We start from the raw sequence: 23,139 nt of genomic DNA, 5'->3' as shown, positions 1-23,139 counted from the left end.
GCGAAGACTCGGCACACCTAGAAAACTGAGGTAGGCTGTGGTGCTAAATCAGTATCTCAAAACAATCCCAGTGGTCTCAGTACTCTGCTGGGCATCTTTGAATGGCTCCTTCTGGATCTCTACTCTCCACTTCCTCCTTATTTTCAAGATCAGTATAAATGTGTAGTAGAAACGTATAAATCCCAGACCAGACACTTGTGAGATATTCAATGCCTATTTCAGCCGTATTTATCCACCCACCCACCCACCTATCCATCCATCCGCCCGCCTACCCATCCCTCCACCCACCCACCCATCCATCCATCCATCCACCCACCCACCCATTCATCCACCCACCCACCCATTCATCCACCCACCCACCCATCCACCCACCTATCCATCCATCTATCCACTCATCCATCCACATTATTAGTTTCTATCCATCTAAGTAAATTCTCTCACCCATATTCTGAGGTGAGAGAATTTGTTTTCTTTTCTAGTACAGACGTGCTAGCTAGGTACATCTGATGCTGTTCCTTCAGGTCTGGGAGCATGAAGAGTTGGTGAAGTGAGAGAGGGGAGCACTCAACTGTGAGACGGACCCTAGCGGCTCTGGTCAAACCTTCCACCAGGACTTCTGCACCTGCACTTCCTACTGGTCTTAAATCAGATGCTAATGAGGACCATGCTGTGCCCGACTCAGTCGCCTGCTTCCTTTCCCGTCTCTATCTCCAACCCATCAGCAGAAAAGAAAGGCAGCACAGGAGCCCGGACACCACGTGAGCAGCCATTCACGTGAGCGCGGGGAGGCGTGACCCGAGAGGGTCACGTGAGCTCACGGGTCACATGAGCGCTGCCGCCCTGTCTTTGCTTCCTGCTCCATTCCGGGCTGCAAGCTGATGGAGGACGAGGATGGGGAAGAACGGGCGCTGCTTGGGGGCCGCCCCGAGGCGGACAGCGCAGGCCAGGGCGCCCCTCGCGCCCTGCCCGCGCTCTGCGACCCGAGCCGCCTGGCGCACCGGCTCGTGGTGCTGTCGCTGATGTGCTTCCTTGGCTTCGGTGAGCCGGGTTGGGCTGGGACGGATGATAGAGGGACTCTGGGGTTCGCGTCCCCGGATCCGCGCTGCTGCCGAGGCTTGGGAGCCTGCTTTTTCCGAGTGTCGCGAGCGAGGTGACATTTGTTCCTGCCAAGGAGTACAGCAGCTCCTCCCTGGGGACGCAGATGAGAAGGAATCTCAGAAGTTTCCCCAGGAGTCCCGTGCTCCGGAGAATTTTATAATGTTGCTGGGAGAATTTCAGAGCGTGACTAAGTCCCACTTCCTCCCTCCCCGGGCGACCCCTCCCTCCAAAAGGAGTGCTCTCCTTTGCATTCCTTTAGAGTTCGGATTGCTTAGTGTTCACCACTAAGTGCACCTTAGTAGGTTTTTCTTACCTTTCCCTCTGTGAGGCAGTCTTACAGGACCGCACTTGTTAAGTTGGTTTCACTTATGAAATCTGATTCCTCGGAAAACACTTTCATTAGATACTTCTAAAGACATCTTTCCCTCCTGTGTTACAGTTTCTAGTTTACATTGAAACTGTTCAGATTCGTTAACTACTGGCTTGAAAGTGTTTTCAGAGGATCAGATTCAGAAATACATGCTCCTGATGTATAAAAGATACTTTGGGCTTTGGTTTCTAGTTTCTTTGGGAAGATGATACACATTTACTTTAAAACGTGGTATTGAGCTGATAGTGGTGGTGCGGTTTAATCTTAGTACTGGAAGACAGAGACATGTGAGTCAGAGAGGTTAGCCAGGTCTACAAAGTGAAATCTTGTCCCAACTAACCAACCAACCAACCAGCCAACCAACCAGCCATGGTATTGAATTTCTTATAAGCAGTTAAATCCTGAAGCAGAAGTTTCTAGGTTTAGAATCAATAGCCAGTAAGCACAGATAAAGCACTGGAAGAAATCGTGCCTACTCAAGCTGACAGTTTATTTTTGGTAGGTAGATTGGGCTGAAAGTTTGGGTTTGAGAAACCAAAGTCCTGCGTGTTTATCTGCCTTCCCCACCTTTGGACCGAGTTGTGTATTTACAGAGTTAGTCGGGGAAGGGACAATGTTGCCTCGGGGCCTGCTCAAGCCTGATGGTCCCCCCTTCTCCCCCCCCCCCATACGCCCCAGCTCCCAGGAGACATTGCTACTTTTCATTTGATCCCTTAGACTGGGGACTGTGTTATTTTTGTTTCTAGCACCATATTCACTCAGTCATTTGCTCCTGGGTATTTTTTGTTTTTGTTTGTTTGCAGGATCAGAACTTATTTCAAATAAGTTCTGCTATAAATTTCAGCTATTCAGACTGGTTTGGTCTGAATAGCTGAAGTTGAGTTTGCTTTTGAGAAAAGTGAGGACCTTTTTAACATGCACCTATAGGGGATGCTTGTAGAATTTTTTTTTTTTTTTAAGTAAGGGAAATGCAGCCATTTCAGGAAGATGTCAATACAGTAATAAGCATGGGAAGAATGAAAAAAAAAAAAACTAAAATGATTAAAACCAGCCAGTGTTGACCTCTTGACCAAGTTTCTGGTGTTTGCTGTGTATGCACACCACTAAATTGTGGAAGTTCTTTCCGGTGGTAGATTAGGAAGTGGTATAAAACAAACAAGCAAAAAATCCATTTTCATAGCGTCAGCCATAGCAAACCTTAAACACCTCGGGGGAGTGACTAGTTATGAGTTGTAACTTGAAACTTTTATGTGGACATTATCTTTCTGGATGAAATATGCACTCTTCCCTTTCTAGGCAGCTATTTCTGCTATGACAACCCTGCTGCCCTTCAGACTCAGGTTAAACGGGTGAGTTGATTTTCTAGGTTCTTGTACTGCTTTGCCTTGGAGCACTGACTTACAGATGCCGAGATAGAAGGAGCTTTCGGGGTGGTCCATCTGAGATGTCCACTTTCTCTTCTAGTGTCTTATCAGACCCTCAAGCTGCAGAGTTCCTGGGATCAAATTTGCTTTCCTAAAGAACGCATGAATAGCACATACATGGCGTGAGATGGTTTTCTTCTTTAGGTAGATGATTATGGGCTCTGCCCTCGGTGTTTCCAGACATGCTAGTGTGGGTTGGAACTTTACACTCCTCTGAACCATGAGCGAGGGGTGCGACAGCTTTGGCCTTCTTAGATACTTGTTTACTGTTATTTACTTTTATAAATGTGGATACTGGTTGCTGAGTATTGGCCCTATCTGCATTCTTTCGAATTGTAAAATTATATTTGATATTTGTCGTTTCTTGGGCATTTAGACCATCATTGTGTGCATTTTTAAAAAGCCATTAGGCAGAGGAAAAATGCACAGGTTGTCCTTTGCATTCTAGTAGGAGTTAGAGGGTAGCATCTATACGACTAGGCAACGATGATTCTTTATTGTTTGGGAGGAGTCCACAATGCAGCTGGAAGGGAAGAAGAAGGAACATAGGAGACGGAAAAGGACTGAGTTGGCCCCCATAGCAGTGACAGGTCCTGGAGTCCATGAGCCTGAGGAATAGTGTGTGGAAGTAAGATGTTCCAGGTGTGGCCAGTATCCTAAGGGCAAGGGTTGTAGCTTTCAGAGTCTCAGGCAGGTCAACAGTTCACAAATGGTTAAGGAACGTACCCCGTACAGAAACACAGCTCTCACCGCCCTTTGTTTTGATTTGTTAATTGCAGAACTTGTATGAAAAAAAATTTTCTTTTCTCCCTATACAGGACATGCAAGTGAATACCACGAAATTCATGCTGCTGTATGCCTGGTATTCTTGGCCCAATGTAGTTTTGTGTTTCTTGGGTGGCTTTTTGATAGACCGCATATTTGGAATACGGTAAGCTTGCAAAAAAGTTAAATTGTGGGTAAATCTAACCTGGTTATTATAATGTGGGTTGAAGTTTTTCTTCAAAGAACTGAATAGACTTGTGAATGAACTGATGGTGGACATGAAGTTTTTTTTTTTTTTTAAGATTTATTTATTTATTTTATGTGAGTACACTCTCACTATCTTCAGACATCCCAGAAGAGGGCATCAGATCCCATTACAGATGGTTGTGAGCCACCATGTGGTTGCTGGGAATTGAACTTAGGACCTCTGGATGAGCAGTCAGTGCTCTTAATCGCTGAGCCATCTCTATAGCCATGGTTTTTTGTTTTTAAAGATTGGTTTTGGCTCTAGACTTGATCCTTGAAGTCTGGTTGGTTTACTATGATCAGGCCTGGTAGATGGTGCTGATGGGGTGAGGTCATCAGTTTCCAGAGGTAAATTATGTTCTTAAATTGGCTTAGACGAACCATGAACACATGCGAGAGTCTCTTGCTGCCACTTGGTCAAGTCCCTGCTGTGCGAACACTTAGCCCTTCCTCAGCTTCCCATCCCTCCCTGCTCAGCAGGGGCAACAACTCCTACCCCACAGTGTCTACAGGGAGGAAACGGGAGATGGAGTCTCTGCACTCAGGTGGGAATACATCCCTCAGCTCCGGCAAGATTTAAGAGTTTCCCGCCTCTATTTCTGCCCATCTTTGGCCATTGAACTTTTTGTGGCCATGGTTATTAGATGCTGAAGAGTAGTCCCATGAACTTTGTCACTTTTCGTCTCTCTCCTTGGCTGTGTGTCAAGTGGAGACTTGGGGAACACCGGCTGGGGCTCTCTCCAGAGGGCAGAAGTGTGGAGCTGCTGAGTGGTTTTAACCCTTTCTGATGGATAAGGGTTGAGACACACCCTTGTGTGCTTAGGTTTCGGGGTTTGCTTTTAAGACTCTTAAGCACTTGAATATTAAGGAAGTGTTTAGATTTTACTGGGTCTCAAGGGATAGAATTAGCTGAATTTTTAGGGAAACTAATTCCATTTACATGGAGGTGGAATTCCTTTTCATAAAGGTGATATAAGCTTTCTTGGGGCGTTCAGTTTTCCAGAACATTCAGGCCATGATTTTCTAAGGGTTTTGAGTGAATTTTAGTTTCAGAAATGCAGTTGGCTCTGCTATTTTGTTGCTCTGGTGGAATATTAATAGACTGTAGTTGGACCTGTAACTCCATTAAATTGGCATAGGCATGTCTTCTAAAGGTAACTTAGTTACCAAGAGTTATAGCCGACTTAGAAGTATCTACTGTAGAATTTCCTGGAATTGATTCTAAATTAGTAAAATAAAGATTTATTTTTGTGCACACACACGCATGCCACATGTGGAGGTGCCCACAGACGCCACACAGGAGTCTGATCCCCTGGAGCTGGAGTTATGGGCAGTCGTGAGCTGCCTGAACCTGGGTCCTCTTCCAGAGTAGCACGTGGTCTTGGCTTCTTACTAGGCTTCAGCTCTAAACTCTGAGTAGAAATTCAATAAAGAATTTCCATTTGTGAATGAGAACTTGGTGAAGATTATTTAAGTTTTAAGAGGTGATAATTGTGTAAATGAACTGGTGCCATTGCTGGAATCCTGCCAGAACTCTGGACTTCTGTGTTAGCATTTGTCCCTGGAAGATTGCAGATGAGCGTTCACCTTCTAGTGGACAAAGAAAACCCAAATTGGTTATTAGTATAGGATGCTGTGATCACCAGCAATAATGTGAAGAAATGACATTTTCTCTCTCACACAGATGGGGCACAGTTATTTTTAGCTGCTTTGTTTGCATCGGACAGGTAAGCAAAGCCAAAATATGTATCCATTATTTGATAATGACTTTGAAATCTTATTTAATTAATTCCCTTAGCAAAAATATGCTGAAGGAATGAATGGGTTAATTTGTTAGTTAATCAGGCCCATGAATGGCCACGAGGACTCATTCACTTTAAGCCTTAAATTACATTGTGTTAGTCACCTCCTCATCACTGTGATTGGTAGGAACCACTTAGGAGGGAGAAGGGTTTGTTCAGCCCTCTGCTTGAGGCGTGATGGTGGGAGCATGAAGCAGCTGGTCACGTGGCGCCTGCAGTCAGGAGAACAGGAAGTGGCGGGTGTGCGCTCTGCTCGCTGTCTTCTCTATGCTGCTCAGCCCTTAGAGTGGTGCCATGCACACTGGGGTGGGTAACCTAACCCAAAGGTCCTCCCAGATATGCTGGAGGTCCTGCTAAATGCATGGACATTAACATTTTAATTTCTCAAATGTACTAGTGCAGGCTAGTGAAACTGTTGTGGAAATGAGGATTTGTCATGCTACTTACTTATAAATATCCCAAATTTATTTATTTTTTTACTGTTCAAATTACAGGTTATTTTTGCTCTGGGTGGTATATTTAATGCTTTTTGGCTGATGGAGCTTGGGAGGTTTGTGTTTGGGTAAGTTATACCTAAATTTCTTGGTATCTTAGCATGTTTATTAAGGATCTCAATTTAACCATTCAAAAGGAGGGTTAAAGCTAGGGCCTTCTATATTCCAACCAGTCTGCTGACCTGTCCTTCTAGTGCTTTATTAAGGATTTAAAAGACATACTTTATTGTCTCTTGTGAGGCGTTAACTGCTCTAGATGCGGTGGGACCTGAAAGAGGGGAGCCCACAACTGAGGTAGACGAACGTGCAATAGCCGACTTTATTCAGAGCATCAGACAGTTTATACTGTTAGTCTTAAGAAGATTCACATGTGTTAAGTGACAATCACAAGGACAAGCCACATGTGGCCAAAGCATGTTTTTCCACTGAGGCGTGTAAACAACAGCAGCCGGCTGTAATGACGTGAACTCGCTCCTATCCACCACTCCTGGGAGGGACGCGGAAACACACCCCCAGAACGTGTTTGTGCTTTTGAAGAAACGGAGGTCACAAGACTCTCATCTTCTTTTCTCACACACTCTCAGAATTCTCCTCTCTTGGATGGACAGTGGGGAATTATTTCAGACCTGTGAAATGTAGCCTATTTGTGTTAGTGTGCTTCTGAGTTGATTTAACTAGGACGTAGTTTTTTGAGTGGTCGTGGTTAGCTTATAGAGTTTGAATATTTTAAGCTTCTTCAGAAATGCTTTCCCGCCAGGCGGTGGTGGCGCACACCTTTAATCCCAGCACTTGGGAGGCAGAGGCAGGCGGATTTCTGAGTTCGAGGCCAGCCTGGTCTACAGAATGAGTTCCAGGACAGCCAGGGCTACACAGAGAAACACTGTCTCGAAACACCAAAAAAAAAAAAAAAAAAAATTGCTTTCCTTGAGCTTTTTAAACTTGATTATATTGAAAACTTACTGAAATCTCATTCACAGAAGTATGGCCCATCAGTTTCTAGGTTGGTTATACTGGGCATCTTCCTCTTCCTTAGTGAGTGGCATGCATGTCTTTCTGGTCGCTGTTGAGATGTCTTGAAGTAGCACAGAATCTCTGGGGTGACTTCCCTGTGAACATTTCAGTGTCTGTTCACAAACCTGTTCTGAGTCCAGCCTTGGGCATCCTACCCTGACGGATGCAGTACGCAGAAAGAAGTCATTTTTCCCCAGAACCCCAGGGCATGTGGATGGATGTAGCAGATCCCCAAGGGGGACAGAGTAAATGTAAGGACATGAAAGATTAAAAGGCCACATGGGTGAAGGGGGGCGGGGTAGAAGGAAGTGTGGGGACGGATGTGTAGATGAGAAGGAAGATGCCTTTGCTAGGATGGAGCTGTGGCGGGGCTAAGGGTTGAAATGGATCCCGGGGGTAGTGATAAGTCTGTGGATCTAAGTGAAGGAAAATGAAAACCCAAGTAATAGAAGAACCTTCTTGGCTCTGCAGGAGCCTCACACATTGGCCTGAAAATGAGTTTCCATCAGTACAGGATGTGAACGGAGGCCTCTCCTCCGTGTTGGTGCTTTGCATAGGACACGTGGTGTAGGTCCTCTCATTGCCGGTCATCACTAATTTAGCATGCCGAGTCGCTCCAACACATCACAATAGAAAATAGTGATTGCATCTTAGAGTGTGGGAGGGTTGTCTGTGTCCCGATGTCTGGGATCTCTGCTGCAGAGATTCGTGTACGGCTGGAGGTGGAATCATCTGGAAGCTTGTTGCTCTGCATGTTGGATACTTGGGTGGGTGCCCTGAAGAGCCTGCTTATTTTCAAGCGATGCGTCGTGTGGCTTGTTTTGGGGTGCTGTGGAGTTGGTTACACTTCCTATAAAGTAGCTTAGGACTCCAGCTGTGGGAGTTGGCTGAAATGGCAGTTGCCATCTTTGGGATGGGCACGCAGACTTGCTTCGCGGTGTCTTACTGACTGAAGCACTTAAGCCCCCCTCCCTTCAGGAGGAGACAGAAATCCCACTTCTCTCAGGGAGGAAGAAAATGGCTAACTGGGATTTCTTTCAAAGCTGTGACTTTTCTTCTATATTTAGGATTGGTGGAGAGTCCTTAGCAGTTGCCCAGAATACATATGCTGTGAGCTGGTTTAAAGGCAAAGAATTAAACCTGGTGTTTGGGCTTCAGCTCAGCATGGCCAGAATTGTAAGTATGGCGACGGACGTGGTGAGGCCCAGTAGGAAGCACGAGACTGAGTCTCGTAATGATCTCTCAGCCATAGAAAGAAGAATGTAGGGCACACTTGGATGTGAAGAAGTAGGCAGTGATTTCTATGGACCCCTTAAAAATACTTACTTGTGTGTCGGTGTTGGTGCCTCGGCATGCAGAGGTCAGAAGAGGACCTCCTTCGTCACTCTCCACCTGTTCATTTGAAGGCAGCAGTCTGTGTCATTAGGCATTCAGGGGACAGTCGGCTTGATGCGTGGGAGCTGTGATCTGAAGTCTTGTCTTCCTGATCACACAAGCACTCTGACCATGGAGCCACTTTCAGCCCTGGTTTTTATAGATTTCTGTAGGACTTAGATTGACATTTGTATTCAGTGAAGCACTTATAAACATTCATTAGTTCAAAGCGTCTGAATAAAGCTTGCCTAATTTCTTACCCATTTGGGTGCTTTGCCTCAAAAAATTTTCCATCCATCAACCCCCCCATCTGTCCATCCATCTGTCCGCCCATCTATCCACGTCCGTCTGTCCATCCGTCCGTCCATCCGTCCATCCGTCCATCCGTCCATCCATCCATCCATCCATCCATCCATCCATCCATGTTCTGCTTGTACATTTCCATTGGTAGGAAGCTCACTCTGTAGTGGGGCAGCCCACTCTCTCTCAGTTAACTTTTATTTTTCAAGACTTACTATGGTGTCCTGTCTGACCTGAATCTTGCTGTGTAAATCAATCTGGCTTTGAACTCACAGAGGTCTGCTTGCCTCTGCCTTTAGAGTGGTTGGTTTAAAGGTGTGAGACACCACAAACTTCTGACGCTCCACCTCACACAGATGAAGCCTTTTCCCACGAAGGGCCTTTACTGCACCCCCCCCCCCCCTTGCCTTCAGCATTAGTTGTTTGCAGTTGACGTGCGATGGCTCTCCAGTTCCTGATCAGGCATGGTTCTCTCCAGCTCTAAGCCATCTGACAGGAGGGTCTGCTTCCTCGCCGTGATGCTCACACCTCATGGACTTATTTCTGTCAGCCAGACTCCTGGTGTTTAGACCTAGAAACTAGGTTGTGGTGTTTTATATTTTATCTTAGGGAGGGTACCCAGGAGATCTAAGAGTTTGGTTAATGCGTTCTGTGACACAGGAAATCTTACGTATCCGTACCCGCTCTGGCTGGGGCGGGGGTTGGGTAGTTTTGATTTTCCTTTGTAATGGCTCCTTTTAAGCTGTTCCAGCAAGCATGGAGCCAGGTGACAGCACAGCAGCAGCTCTCCTGAGGAGTTAGCCATTGTCGGGAAGCTCGCTTTGTTTCCCCATCTCCCTCTACCCTCCTCCTGTTAGTTTCTGGGACTCAGGCCCCATCTCCTGTCTCTGCCACCTCTCTGTCAGATCCTCCTCTCTCTCCTCATGGCTGACAGTGCTCTAGGCTGAGACTTTGGTATCTCTTCTCTTTCCGCTCTCAGAGCCTGGGAGATCTTGCCTAGTTTTTCAGGATTGACTAGCATTGCCTTACTTCTGGGTTCATGACACCTGTCTGGGCTTTCCCTTGAATTCCTCACGTGCATTCAGTGCTTCCCTTGGCTGTCTCCGTCCAGGCCTTTCTCCCCAACTCCTGACTCACGCAGGCCTGAACTGAACTTCCACTGTTCCCAGTTCTTCATATTCTCCCCACCATTCCTCAGATCGGTTCTTGTGGAGTTTCTCCTCAGCGAGGGCTACTCTCTTCATGTGGTTCTTACACAGAACATTGGTGTCATCCTGTGTTCCAGCTCCTTCCATCCTCTGACATACTTGTCAGCACACGCTATTGGCTGAAATCCACAAGTTCTCTCATCTCTAGCCCACTGTCTTAAGTTCTTTTCTATTGCTGTAACAACCCCATGACCATGACCAAGGCAACTTACAAAGGAAAGTGTTTAATTAGGCTTATGGTGTCAGAGGATTAGCCTCTGATGGCAGAGTGAAGGCATGGTGGCAGGAGCAGTGAAGAACTCACATCGTGATCTGTCAGCGGGAGGCAGAAAGAACACACTGGGAATGGTATAAGTCTTTAAATCCTCAGAGCACATCCAAAGTGTCCTAGTCAGGGTTCTAAAGAGTTACAGAGCCAGGCGGTGGTGGCACACACCTTTAATCCCAGCACTTGGGAGGCAGAGGCAGCGGATTTCTGAGTTTGAGGCCAGCCTGGTCTACAGAGTGAGTTCCAGGACAGCCTGGGCTACACAGAGAAACCCTGTCTCGAAAACCCCCTAAATAAATAAATAAATAAATAAATAAATAAATAAATAAATAAATAAATAAATAAAAGAGTTATAGAATGAATCTGTGTATTTAGTAGAATGACTTACAGACAGCAGTCTAGCTAATCCAACTGTGGCTCTCTGTGAATAGAGGGTCCAGGAATCCAGTAGTTGTTCAGGCAAGCAGGCTGGGTGTCTCAGCCGGTCTCCAGTATATGCTGGAATCCTGAAGGCATAGGCTCTGACACCAGTGAAGGAATGGCCTTGCCAGCAAGGAGAGAGCAAGCAGGGAAGAGCATGGCCTTCCTTTTCCATGTCCTCACACTGGCTTCCAGCAGAAGGTGTGGCTCAGACTGGAGGTGGGCCTTCCACCTCAGAGCTCTAGATTAGAGGTGGGTCAACCCCCCAGCCCCAGTCTCACCAGATTATCTTCCGTGTACTCTGGATTCTGCTTACACTAAGCCACTGTGAATAAACTTCCCCAGTGTTAGTAACTGAGAGACCGTTGTGTTTCCTCCCTCAGGGAAGCACAGTGAACATGAACCTCATGGGCTGGCTGTATGGGAAGATCGAAGCCTCACTGGGCTCAGCCGGCCACATGACCCTGGGCGTGACACTTATGATTGGTGAGCGATGCCTTGTATCTCATGTCTTGTCCCTTCCCAGGGCCTATGGTAGGAGATGTACCAAACAGGCAAGAACTCCGGACTCAGTGCCAGACTCCCGTCCTTAGAGGTTATGGCCTGCACTCCGCAGTTCATTAGTTATTTTGACTGTTTAGAAAAAGATGGTCATAGACCTTGTTTGAGCTTTTATTGCCATTTCTGAAGGAGGATCTGATTCTCTCCTATGTTCCTCAGTGCGACTTCCATATTGTATATTCAAAGAGATTGTGGGTGTGAAGGCAGGTCAGCCAGGGAGTGAACCCAGGTGACTCACAGGAGCAGGCAGCGAGGTGAGGGGTGGGGAGTGGGGGGCTTCGGGGGAAGACTTGAGTCCTTCTGCGCATGCTCAGCCACTGGAGAGATGATATGTGGGGCAGTGCAAAGTCCTGAGTGGAGAGCAGGAGCCTGCCCATAATAGTTCCTTCATCTCAGACAAGAAAGTTTATCTCAATTTCCTGAAAAGTTCTGGGTCTTTGCACACTGTGTGTCTCCATTGTCCCTAAGTTCTATGAGCCGAAGTGTCATGGCGCCACTTGCTGAGTGGCGAGTCACGGAGTGGGAGGTGCGGCTCCGTGTGTCCCTTTCAGGCTGCTCTCAGCAAAGATTCTCAGACACTGTGGCAGCATCTGTCCCTTGTATCAGTGGCTTCTCACAGGACTCCGCGGTGGCTTGCAACACAGTGAGGCGAAGGCTCCATTTGCGTATCTTTTATCCCCTGTATTGGCTGGATGCACACAGCCTGGTTACAAGAGGGGGTGGAGGGGCAGTGCTAACAGAATCCCACCTCAGGGCTGTCCGGCCCAGACCCTCCTTCTGAAACGCTTAGTCTCAGGTAAGCTTTTCTACTTGCATTTTGTTTTTTCCACACGTGGAATTATGTAGTGTTTTAGAGGTAGAAAAGGCAAGTCAGTGAGTGAGCACTTCTCGTGTTACACACGGGGAACTGAGCCTCACAGAGGCCATTGTACATCCAGAACCATCATTTCAGGGGTGGCAGTAGAGCCCACGGCTGCTGGCTGGCTCTCTTTACAGCTGCTTCTGTAGTGTACAGGTCAGAGAACCATTTCTCCTCTGCTCTTTCTTTCTGTGATGTATATGTGTGTCCACATTGTTCTGGGCACATGTGTGTACAGGTGAACATGTTACATGCATGTAGAGTCGAGAGCTCAATGTTAGGTGTCTTCCACGACCATTCTCTACCTTGGTTTTAGAGACAAGGTCTCTCAGTAAAACTCACTGATTCAGGTAAGACCGGCTGACAGCGAGCCCAAGGGTCTGTCTGTCTGTCCGTCTTCACCTTCCAATGGCCGGTCATGTGCTCCCCAGTCTACAAGACTGCAGTGTTTGGTTCTAGTGCTTTCCTTCTAATTGCTAATCTTCCGTTGAGAAGCAGTTGGGATGAAGTCTGCCTGCTGGGTGTCTGCGTTCTGTTCCTTGTGTTGGCGGGCGCCGGCCGGCTTTCCTTTCCGGTCTCTATCCTTCCCTCTCGGGCCACGCGGCTGCTCCTTGTGCAGTTGCCGCTTGCCCCAAGCCCCTGGGCCGTCCTTTCTAACACTCCTCTCCTTTTTTTCTTTGTAGGGGGCATCACGTGCATCCTTTCACTAATCTGTGCTTTGGTCCTTGCTTATTTGGATCGGAGAGCAGAGAAAATACTTCATAAAGAACAAGGAAAAACAGGTACATGATGGTGAAAGTGGAGAGGGACTTAGGGGACCGTTCCTGTTTTTGTTTTGTATATTAGTAAAATGATTCTAGTTCTATAGTACCAGCTTCTGCTTTTTTCCTCCTGGGACTTGGTAACGTATCTCACAGACGATGTTTGTGGGATCTACTGGAAAAATGTTTTTATTATTATTATATGAATAAAAATGATGACTAATAATGACTGGAGGTGCTTAGGTTTATGAGATAATGTGTCTTCCTTTTCTGAAGGTGAAGTCATTAAGCTGACGGATATAAAGGACTTCTCCTTACCCCTGATACTGGTCTTCATCATCTGTGTCTGCTACTACGTGGCGGTGTTCCCTTTCATTGGGCTGGGCAAGTGAGTGTCCCAGCATCCCAGTCATAACCGTAATGAGCGCTGAATACATCAACGAGGGGGTGGCTTTTGCAGTTAATTTTCCTACCTCGGGCACTGTTTACTTAGACTGATTATCTCACTTTCTGGGATCCAGTGGGCGGGTTTAGCTCCAGGTACAACACTGTTTTACTACTTTATCCTCTTGAAGAAAGACTTTTAAACTTCTCTTTCTGTTCATGCATCAGGAGGCCACCTGCTGTAGTGGAGGCTGCGCACTGTCTGCCCTGGGCAGGTTCTGCCAGACTTAGAGTCAGGGTTCAAGGCGGGCCCTTGCTTGTCTGGCCTGCTTCCCTCCACAGTCAATGGCTGCTGTTGTGTGAGAGTCATATGGAAGGATGTGCTTTTGTGTCTTTGTAACCTTCGAGACTAATGTTGGTTGCATTACTGCAGGAACCCTGTTCCACAGGCAAGGACCTCTGCACTCCTGCTTTTAGATGTGCTGTTCGGAGAATGTGTCAGCCAGTCTCCATTACACTGTAGCAGATCACTTTAGGGTGGATAGGAGATAACAGTGGAAGGAAAGCTTATTCGATATCAAGAGTTATTTTAACCCTTTCTTTATTTCTTTAAAACAAAGTAGTTATTTCTAATGTGCACGCTTTTCTTTTTAATTTTAGAGTTTTCTTCATGGAGAAATTCAGATTTTCTTCCCAGTCAGCAAGTGCAATTAACAGGTATTTGGTGTAATCTGTAGGTGCTTGTTGCCGTGTGTGATGTATGAATGGGCAGAGGCCATGTGTGTGATGTGTTCATAAGCAGAGGCCACATATGAGAAGCCATGAAGATCCTGTGATTGCAGCCCCCCCCCTCGCCACATCCCCAACACGCAGTGCCCTACCCCCACCCCCAACACCGCAGACCCAGATCCCAGGAGCCTGGCTTTGCGTAAAGAGAAAACCCAAAGAATTCTTGGATTATTTTTATATTCTTGTTCTCTGGTGCTTATTTTGGAAGGGTGCTAAATTGGAGGAGTGAGGGTTTGCTTTGGGGGTAGTTTTAGGGAGTACTTTGATGCTTAGTTTCTAATGGTGTTGCGTTCTATTCACTTTTTATCTCTCTGGGCAGTATTGTGTATATCATATCGGCACCCATGTCCCCAGTATTTGGACTCTTGGTGGATAAAACCGGCAAGAACGTCATCTGGGTCCTGTATGCGGTAGCCGCCACCCTCATGTCCCACATGATGCTGGCCTTTACCTTTTGGAACCCATGGATTGCTATGGTAATTTCGAGAGAACCCCAAGTCCATGTTTGCTGCACCCAGCAAACCCAGCTGGCAGCTGAGGGGGGCGTGACTTGACTTTCATTTTGATGAAGTAAAAATTTATTTAAAAAAGAATGGTCCATTATTAACTTATAAAGTTTGCTTTTTCAATTGGCCTATTTAGTAGGGAATCTTCAATGCTGAAGTAGAATTTGAAATAAAATAGTCTCATGATTAGAAAGCTAATCACTTCCAGTTATTTTTCTGAACTTCACTAAAATACGTTATTTCCTTAAATGTGGCCAGTCTTCTGGCCCAGTATCTGTTCGTTTGACTTTGACTCTTAGTAGGTTTAAAAGGTGGCAGTAGGTCCAGGGAGGACAGGCCCAGTGCTGTGTCTCTTATTTGTTCTTAAAGGAACATCTTGAGCTTAAGTAGTTAAAGACCTGGTGGCCAGTCCCATGGAAGTCTTCCTATGGGGACATCAGGTTCTAGAAGTAGCAGTGCTGCTGTAGAGGCTCTGAACAGTGGCCATCTTGACAGATGTGATAAGAACTTGCCAGCGATGCACAGATCTGCCCGTTTTCCCTGCTGGTATTGGTGTCAGCATTATTTCATATTTACCAGTTTGATGGGTACACGTCATACGTAATTTCAATTCAAATCATACTTTATTTTAAACCTTTGAGACCTATTCTTGCCTGTACATAGCTAAAGTGACCTCCAGATTCTCCGTGCAGCCTCGGCTGCCCTTGGCCCACAGCTCTCCTCCGCCCACAGGCGTGCCGCCGCCTCAGTGCTTGGCTAGTTAGTGCCTTTTGTATTGAGGTAAGGCAGTCTCACAGAGTCTGACAGGTGCTGGTGATGGCCTTCTGTCCCCTCTGCTTCTCAGTTCAGGCAGATCATCCAGAGGCAGCAGCAGAATCAGACCGCTCGCTGCCTTGATTACTTCCTTTGTAATTAAGGAAAATCAGGTTGCCTGAAAACTTGGGTAAGAGCTTTTTGCCAGGTAGCTGTGCCCTTGACTGGACAGTGGCCCAGATACTTATGTCTCTTTATATCACAAGTGAAGATGATAAGGACAGTGGAGGGTACGGAGAGAGGCCCACGACTGTCCTATTTAAAGAGTTAGTCTGAGTACAGTGACTAAGGGTGTACTGTGTCTTAGCTAGTATGTCATTTTCACCGCTCACCCGATGCATAATGCAACAATCTGTCCTCCCGTCTAGTGTCTCCTGGGGTTCGCCTACTCATTGCTGGCCTGTGCGTTGTGGCCAATGGTGGCATTCTTAGTCCCTGAGCACCAGCTGGGAACTGCATATGGATTGTGAGTATTGCCTTCCTACCACAGATCTTATATACGCCTTCTGCTGTGTTATCAGTTTACTGGAACATCCTGTGTAACATGGTGTGTGTTCTAATGTAGTTACTCTGTGCGCTCAGGGCTGGGACAGCTCTGCACCTGCACATGACTAGAAGCATCAGTTAATCCACTTAAGCAGGTGTTCTGTGTGGTGTTTCTGGTCGCTTTCCCTAATTGTGATCTGAGGAGAACAACCCAATGGAGGAGCACTCTTTAGCTCCCGGTTTTAGAGATTTCAGTCTTCGCTCTATTGGTTCTGGGCCTGTGGTGAGGCAGACCCATCCTGGCAGCCAGGAAGCAGGCAGACAGAAGTGCACGTATGTGCGTACTCACACATACACGTGTCTGCACTAAGGCCTTCCTTCCTTCCTTTCCCCCTCCATTAGTCAGGGTTCTCTAAAGCAGCAGAATTTATAGAATGCATCTCTTTATATACAGAAACAAACTTATTAGAATGACTTACAGGCTGTGGTCCGGCTAATCCCTTGTCTTAGGGTTCTGTTGCTGTGAAGAGACAACACCATGGCAGTTCTTATAAAGGAAAGCATTTAATTGGGGCTGGCTTACATTTTAGTTTATTCTTGCCATGGAGGGGAACATGGCAGCATCCAGGCAGACATGTTACTGGAGAAGGAGCTAAGCGTTCTACATCTTGATCTTTAGGCAGGAGGAAGACAGCTGAGACACAGATGTATTTCCTCCAACAAGGCCACACCTCCTATTCCACTTTCTGTGAGTCTGTGGAGGCCATTTTCTTTCAAACCACCAAGTCCAACAATGGCTGTCTATGAACAGAAGGTCCGAGAATCCAGTAGTTGTTCAGTCGACAAGGCTGGATATCTCAGCTGGTCTTTATTATATGCCAGAATGCCAAAGAAGTTCTAATGCTGGTGAAGGAATGGACTTGCTAACGAGGAGAGAGATAGGCAGAGACCAAAAGCTTCCTTATGTGGGCTTCCAACAGAAGGTGTGGTTCAGATTAGAGGTGTGTCTTCCCATCGCAAAGATCCTGATTAGAAGTGGATCTTCCCACTTCAGATTAAGTGAATATCCCTCCCTCGTGGTGTGCCCTCCATTTGGGGGTTTTAGTTAGTTCCAGATGCAGTCCAGTTGACGACAAGAACAGCCTCATGCTGCCCTTTTATTCTATTCGGGCCTCCAGCCTATGGGACGGTGCTGTCCATATTCAGGCCTTTCCCACTTAGGTTATTCCTCTTTGGACATGACCAGCAGTCATGCCTAGAAGAGTGCTTTTCTGTTAGGTGCTTCTTAGCCTAGTCAAACTGTAGTTACGCTTGGCCACCAACCAGGGTAAGCTTCTAGCAACTTAGGTGGAGTAAACTATAACCCATAAGATGCGATTACAGACATGGCCACTCCTGTTCCTTGACCTCAGTAGGAGGTTGATTCCTGTCCCAGGCCCCCAAAGGCAAAGGGGGCATCTGCTCCTGTGGCTGCTGTGCACACAGCTCTCTTCATTCAGGAAGGCATTTTGTATTTCACTTGCCTTAGAGCAGATGGTCGAGTAGCAGGACAGTCTAGGATAAACCCCAAAATTTGCTGGGTGTGGTGATGCACACCTTTAATCCCAGCACTCTGGAGTCAGAGTCAGGTGGATCTTGGTGACTCTGGGGTAAGCTTGGTCTACCAAGTGAACTCCAGGCCAGCCAGGGTGACAGTCTCCTTGTCTCAAACCAAAATCTATCAGTCTGCTCTCTGATTAAAAGTCTTTCAAAGCACCAGTATCGTGTGGTTTCGGATGCTAATGCTAATAGCGAAGTTAGTCTGTGTATGAAGACTTTGACAATGATGTGTTCCTGTATCTGGAAATTGTAGCATGCAGTCTATTCAGAACCTCGGGCTGGCCGTCATCTCCATCCTTGCTGGCATGATACTGGATACACAGGGATACTTGCTTCTGGAGGTGTTCTTCATTGCCTGTGTTTCTCGTGAGTTTGCCGTGTGGCAGCGTTTGGCTTCTTATAATAGAGTAAAGTGTTGTTTTTACAGTTGGGCTTTGTCATACTGTTTAAAAGTAAGCTAGACAATGTGCCTCAGCAAGCAAGTGTGGAGAGTCAAACTCTGCCTGGGTCTTTGAGGTAGCTCTGGGCTTCTGGGAGGCTAAGGGTAAACTTCTGATTTTGTTCGTCTGTAAAGGCTCATGTTTTTTCAGGTGAGAAATCCCTTCAGAACCATTTTTTTTGAAATGACAAATGGGCCAGGAGCTACCAGGAGTTTTGGGGACAAAAAGGAGGGTCAGGGCAGGCGCTGGCTGGGGGTGTGGCTCCCTCTCCTGTAGGGCCTCTGCTATTCTCTGGTTCTGCCATTCCTGGGCTAAGAAGCAGTGGTTCCCTGTGGGGACAAACGCTGTGGCACTTCAGGGCTCTCGAAGCAAGGACGAACAGTGGTCTTTAGCTGCCGATTAAGGGGGATTCAGTCTGTGCTTGAGTTTGACTGCCCCAGCGGCATTATTTACAAGTGTGCCTTGTGTGTTTTCAGTGTCGCTGTTAGCTGTGGTCTGTCTGTATTTGGTGAACCGTGCCCAAGGTAAGCAGCTCTGTGGAATTCTTCTTCATCTTGGGTGGATTGTCTCGAGGGCCAGTGTTTTCTTCAGGTTGCGTGTGATTTCCCAGTCTTTGGGACAGGAACCTAGGTTTATAATCACACGCTCTGAACCATCACATCTGTTAGAATCGCCTTTATGCAATTCATTTCTAGGAAGACCAAATCTCAGGTATATATTAGCAAAAAACCCTAAGTCCCTCATATTCTCATTTCTAAAAAAGAAAAAGTAAAAATTTTCACTTTAATGTTAAACATGTTTGATTTAAAATTAGAAATAACCAATTTTTAAAACTAGTATATGCTAATATGTATTAGAGTTTTTTTTTTTTCTTAATAAGAATTCGATGTCACCTTTATTAACCTTTGACTGCCTGTTCTTAAAGGGCCTGGTAGAATGTAATGGAGAATGCCACACAGTGTTGCCTGTATAGAGTTCAATTTGCTTTAATTTTTCTTAGTTTTCAGTATTACCAACATTTAACACGGTGTTTTCATTGACAACACATACTTTCACACTTAAAAACAGGAAGCTAAAATTAAACCATGATTATAGGACATTTTTTTCTTTCTTTTTTTTTAATTCGATATATTTTTTATTTACATTTCAAATGATTTCCCCTTTTCTAGACCCCCACTCCCCGAAAGTCCCATCAGCCCCCTTCCCTCCCCCTGTTTTCCCACCCAACCCTTCCCACTTTCTTGTTCTGGTTTTGCCCTATACTGCTTCACTGAGTCTTATATAGGACATTTTTTTAACCTTGTACCACCTTATGCAAATATTTGTGTGTGATTGAATTTTAATTATTCATGTTACTTAAAGTGACTATGTTCATTTATGTTTTAGGTGGGACTCTAAATTATTCTGCAAAACAAAGGGAACGGATGAAGCTTTCTTAGCCAGAGTGAGTACTTAAGGGGGAGGTGGGGTCTTGAAACTCTTAACTAGGGGTGTTTATTTCAAGTTAGGTTTGGACTTTATAGATATTAGTTGCTTTCTTTGTTTTTAAGAGCTAATAATTAAGTCTGGAAAAAGCAGTACGAAATTCTTACTTCAGGAAATCTAAGATGACCGTGAAGGCACAAAAAGAAAGAAAGAAAAGGAATTGGACTTGTTGCCTTCCGGGCAGTGCAGGCCGCTGGGCTCCCTGGTGGAGTGTACGGCCCCGCCCTGTGCCTGTGCTGGCTGTGTGTGTGCCCTGCTCTCTGTCAGCTGGCCCTTTTAACAGTGGTTAAGATAACATTTCAACTTGCCTTGTGTCCTACTTTCATTCTGGGCTGGGTTAAAACACTCCGACCAAAAATCACCTTGGGGAGGAAACTGTTTATTCCAGGTTGTGATCCTATTTGTCATTGAGAGAAATTGGCAGGAGCTCGAAGTAGGAACCGTGGGGGAAGGCTGCTGGCTGCCTCCCTCTCACTGGCTCGTGCTCACCTGCTGTCTGTACAGCCCCTGCCCTCCTGTGCAGGAACGAGACTGCCTCACGGTGTGAGGGACTGTGTCAACTGACAATCAGGACAGTGCCCAGCAGACACGCCCACAGGCCAGTCTGATTTGTATTGCATTCTGTCCCTGGTGTGTCCCTAACCTGTCTAGGCTGTGTCCAGGTCACATCTTGATATCTGCATGCTGTTTTGTTTCTCAAGACTATAGTATAGGGTTTAACTTATTTTTTATAAGTATGCTCTAAAACATGATGGCATTTCTGTTTCCTGTTATTTCTAAAACTTTTAGCTATTAAGTTTCTTATGATTTAAAGATTTATTTGTCAATATGCCTATCATCTGATTATTGAGTTTTGAGACTTGAACTGGATGAAGTTTGGTATAACAGCCTGTGGATTTTCAAATAGGGTGGACTCTACAGTTTTCATGTTATAAAGTTGGAAATGAAAGGTTAAAGAGCTGGCTCAATGGTTAAAAGTGTATACCGCTCTTACAGAGGACTGGAGGTCAGTTCCCAGTGGCCATGTTGGGTGTGTCAGGAATGAGTAGAGCAGCAGCTCCAGGGACCCAGGGTCTCTTCCAATAAAATGATGCTACTTTACTCCATAGTTTATAACGTTACACTGCCATTCTGAAAACTGCACGGGGCTTCCTGTCTCTTTTACTGCTTTTTGATGATTTCCTGTGTTATGTTTTACAGATAAAGCTCTGAAATGACTACCGTGAGAAGGCGTAGCATTCTCTGCTGACTGGAAACCTTCAGGAAGAGTTTCTTTTTTAAAAAAGTCATGTAGAAAAATAATAGAGTGGAAAATATATTTATATTTGAAATATTTCTACTTAAAGTGGTTCATGCAGACTTTTAGCCTTTCGTAACCATGTGTTGTGAAAGATTTCTAGTCAACAGTGAACAGTTTAGGGAATCTGGAACATTCAGGCCAGGACCTCTGTAAGGGTCTGCATCATCTGCTGGGGTGATTTTTAATAAGAGCATCCTCCGGATGTATATAGCCTTTCCTTTGTATTATAGCAGGAAAAAGGGAAAAGCCCACAGAACGTGAGGGGCTGGGGTGGAAGGCTGTTACATAATAAAGAATGACATTTTAACCGAACTCACGGTGTTCTAGAGAACAATTCCTCCATATTTCCCACTAGGAGATTATGTGTGGATGTCTTAGTGATGGCTGCTGAGAAGCAAACCTTTGAAAATTTTTTTCCTTCTCCTTAAAGACAATAAAAGTGTCCTTCAATTTATGATGGCTGTCTATGTCCATGGGTACATAAAACCAATGCAAAAGGTATACTTGATGTCTTCCTCATATTGCAACACTGATTTCAAGTTTTCTGTGGAAGATAATCTCCAGAGATCAAATCTGCAAAAAGGAAATGTCCTAAGTACATTTTGAATGGTTTTATAGGTGTAGGGTAGTTGTGGTGCGTGGCATTATATGTTTAAAGCTTTGCCACCAAGGTCTGGAGAGACAACCCGGCGGTTAAGAACATTTACTGCTCATTGAGAAGACCCAGTTCAGTTCTCAGCATCCACATGAGGCCCCTCATGGTTACCCTACTCCAGCTCTGAGGGATCCAGCACCCTCTGATCTTCTCAGGCCCTTGCATGTGTGCACACATGTGTGTGCATACACACACATACACACACACACACACACACACACACACACACGATGATGAATCTTAAATAGTGCAGAAACAGTTTGAAAATGCATTCCTTTTCTTTGTGGTTTATAACTTGTTATGCATTCTTCACTTGTGAGTTTCGAGGCTTTGACTACATGTGGCTCTTGTAGCACATGTCAAGTGTACTAAGTGGCTCCTCCTCACTGGCCCTGCCCTTTCCACTGTGTGTCCACACAAGGTGTGGGAGCCTCCACATGTTGATGACTGGGTTGCCTGCCTGCTCATCTCACAGGGTGTCCATTGCGATTTCCTTCTCTAGAGTGTTCTCTAGTGCACACTCTAACCTGGCTTCATCTGACGTCAACAAATCCCTAGTTTCCAGCCCAGAATCATCCTAACAGAGAAACGTCTCCAGCCCTCTCAGGCCGTATACAATTTATGATACCCATGGACTTGAAAACCTCATACTGTGCCTTTTTAGCTCACTTCGGTTTGTCAGGAATTTGTGTCCCTGTGGGTTTGGGGTTTATTTGATCTTCCTTAGATTGTCAGCTCCACGAGAGCAGGGCCATTGCCTGGTTTGTTAGTGAATGTATCGCAGTGCCTAGCATAATGTATGTACAAAACTTTTTTCTTTTTGTATAATGTATAAAATAAAAAGTAATTGGAATAACCTATTTGGAGGATAAATGGCAATACAAATAAAATGATCCAGAAAGGCTTGGAGGGCTGCATTCCTTCTGGCTTAGAAACCTTATATTTAATATTTACCCTTAGGGAACTGTTGGCCAATCATGTATATTCTATAAGCAGTGTCTTCTTTGTGGGCTTTATAATGGCCTGTAGATGTGAACTGCATCATTTGAGTTGTTTTTGTGGTGCTGCAGTGTGTGTGTGTGTGTGTGTGTGTGTGTGTCTGAGCCAGTGCTGGGCCATGCATGTGTGTGTTAGGCACAGGCTTCTGGCCAGGGGAGCAGCCTCAAGCTTTGGGAAGTGCATTCTGTGGAGGTTAGAGAGCTCACGAGTATGGGTAGAGTTCTTCCTGTTAATGCTGGCAAGTGGGCTGAGTTCAAGAGACACCAAGAACTGCTTCAACTTACCTACAAGCTGGTTGAGAGAAGGGGTTGGGGTGGGAGGAGTGGGGGGAGGCATGCTGGAGTTGTCAACTTTAGTCTTAATACTGTGCCAAAACAAAACACAAGTGAGAGTTTTCTTGGGGAGGTGCAAAACACATGACTATTCACCCTGGGAGGGGACCCCACTACAGACCAAAGTATCAGTTACACTGAAGTCCAGCTTGGCTAAACAATGGCTAACTTCCCCCTCCTTCCCTCCTCCTCCCTTCTCCCTTCTCTTCTTCCTCCCCGTCCTCCTCTTCTTTTTCATCAAGGTCTTGTACGGAGCCTTGAATAGCTTGGAGCTTGCTATGTAGACCCTTTGAGCACTAACGCAGATTTCCACTAGGATTAAAAGTGTGTGCCACCACCCTCCAAGAAACTGGGGTTTTATTGGTCTTACAGGAGCAGGAATGACTCACA

The 23,139-nt window shown here is 45.8% G+C and overlaps 1 protein-coding gene across 1 annotated transcript; it reads left to right on the top strand.

The window, feature by feature from the left end:
- Positions 1–829: 829 nt before the first annotated feature.
- On the top strand, positions 830–22,322 carry Mfsd1 (major facilitator superfamily domain containing 1). Its single transcript, XM_052180386.1, has 16 exons — positions 830–1,038; positions 2,765–2,817; positions 3,711–3,823; positions 5,588–5,630; positions 6,200–6,267; positions 8,278–8,386; positions 11,164–11,266; positions 12,884–12,982; positions 13,238–13,349; positions 14,006–14,062; positions 14,454–14,610; positions 15,822–15,919; positions 17,792–17,904; positions 18,455–18,502; positions 19,365–19,422; positions 20,664–22,322. Exons 1-15 carry the CDS (start codon positions 879–881, stop codon positions 19,415–19,417), a joined length of 1,386 nt encoding a protein of 461 aa, XP_052036346.1. The 5' UTR covers positions 830–878; the 3' UTR covers positions 19,418–19,422; positions 20,664–22,322.
- Positions 22,323–23,139: the final 817 nt, after the last annotated feature.

This window comes from Apodemus sylvaticus, chromosome 4 (genome assembly GCF_947179515.1).
Source record: "Apodemus sylvaticus chromosome 4, mApoSyl1.1, whole genome shotgun sequence".
NCBI classification, from domain to species: Eukaryota; Metazoa; Chordata; class Mammalia; order Rodentia; family Muridae; genus Apodemus; species Apodemus sylvaticus.
This window is presented reverse-complemented; position numbering and strand designations above follow the sequence as displayed.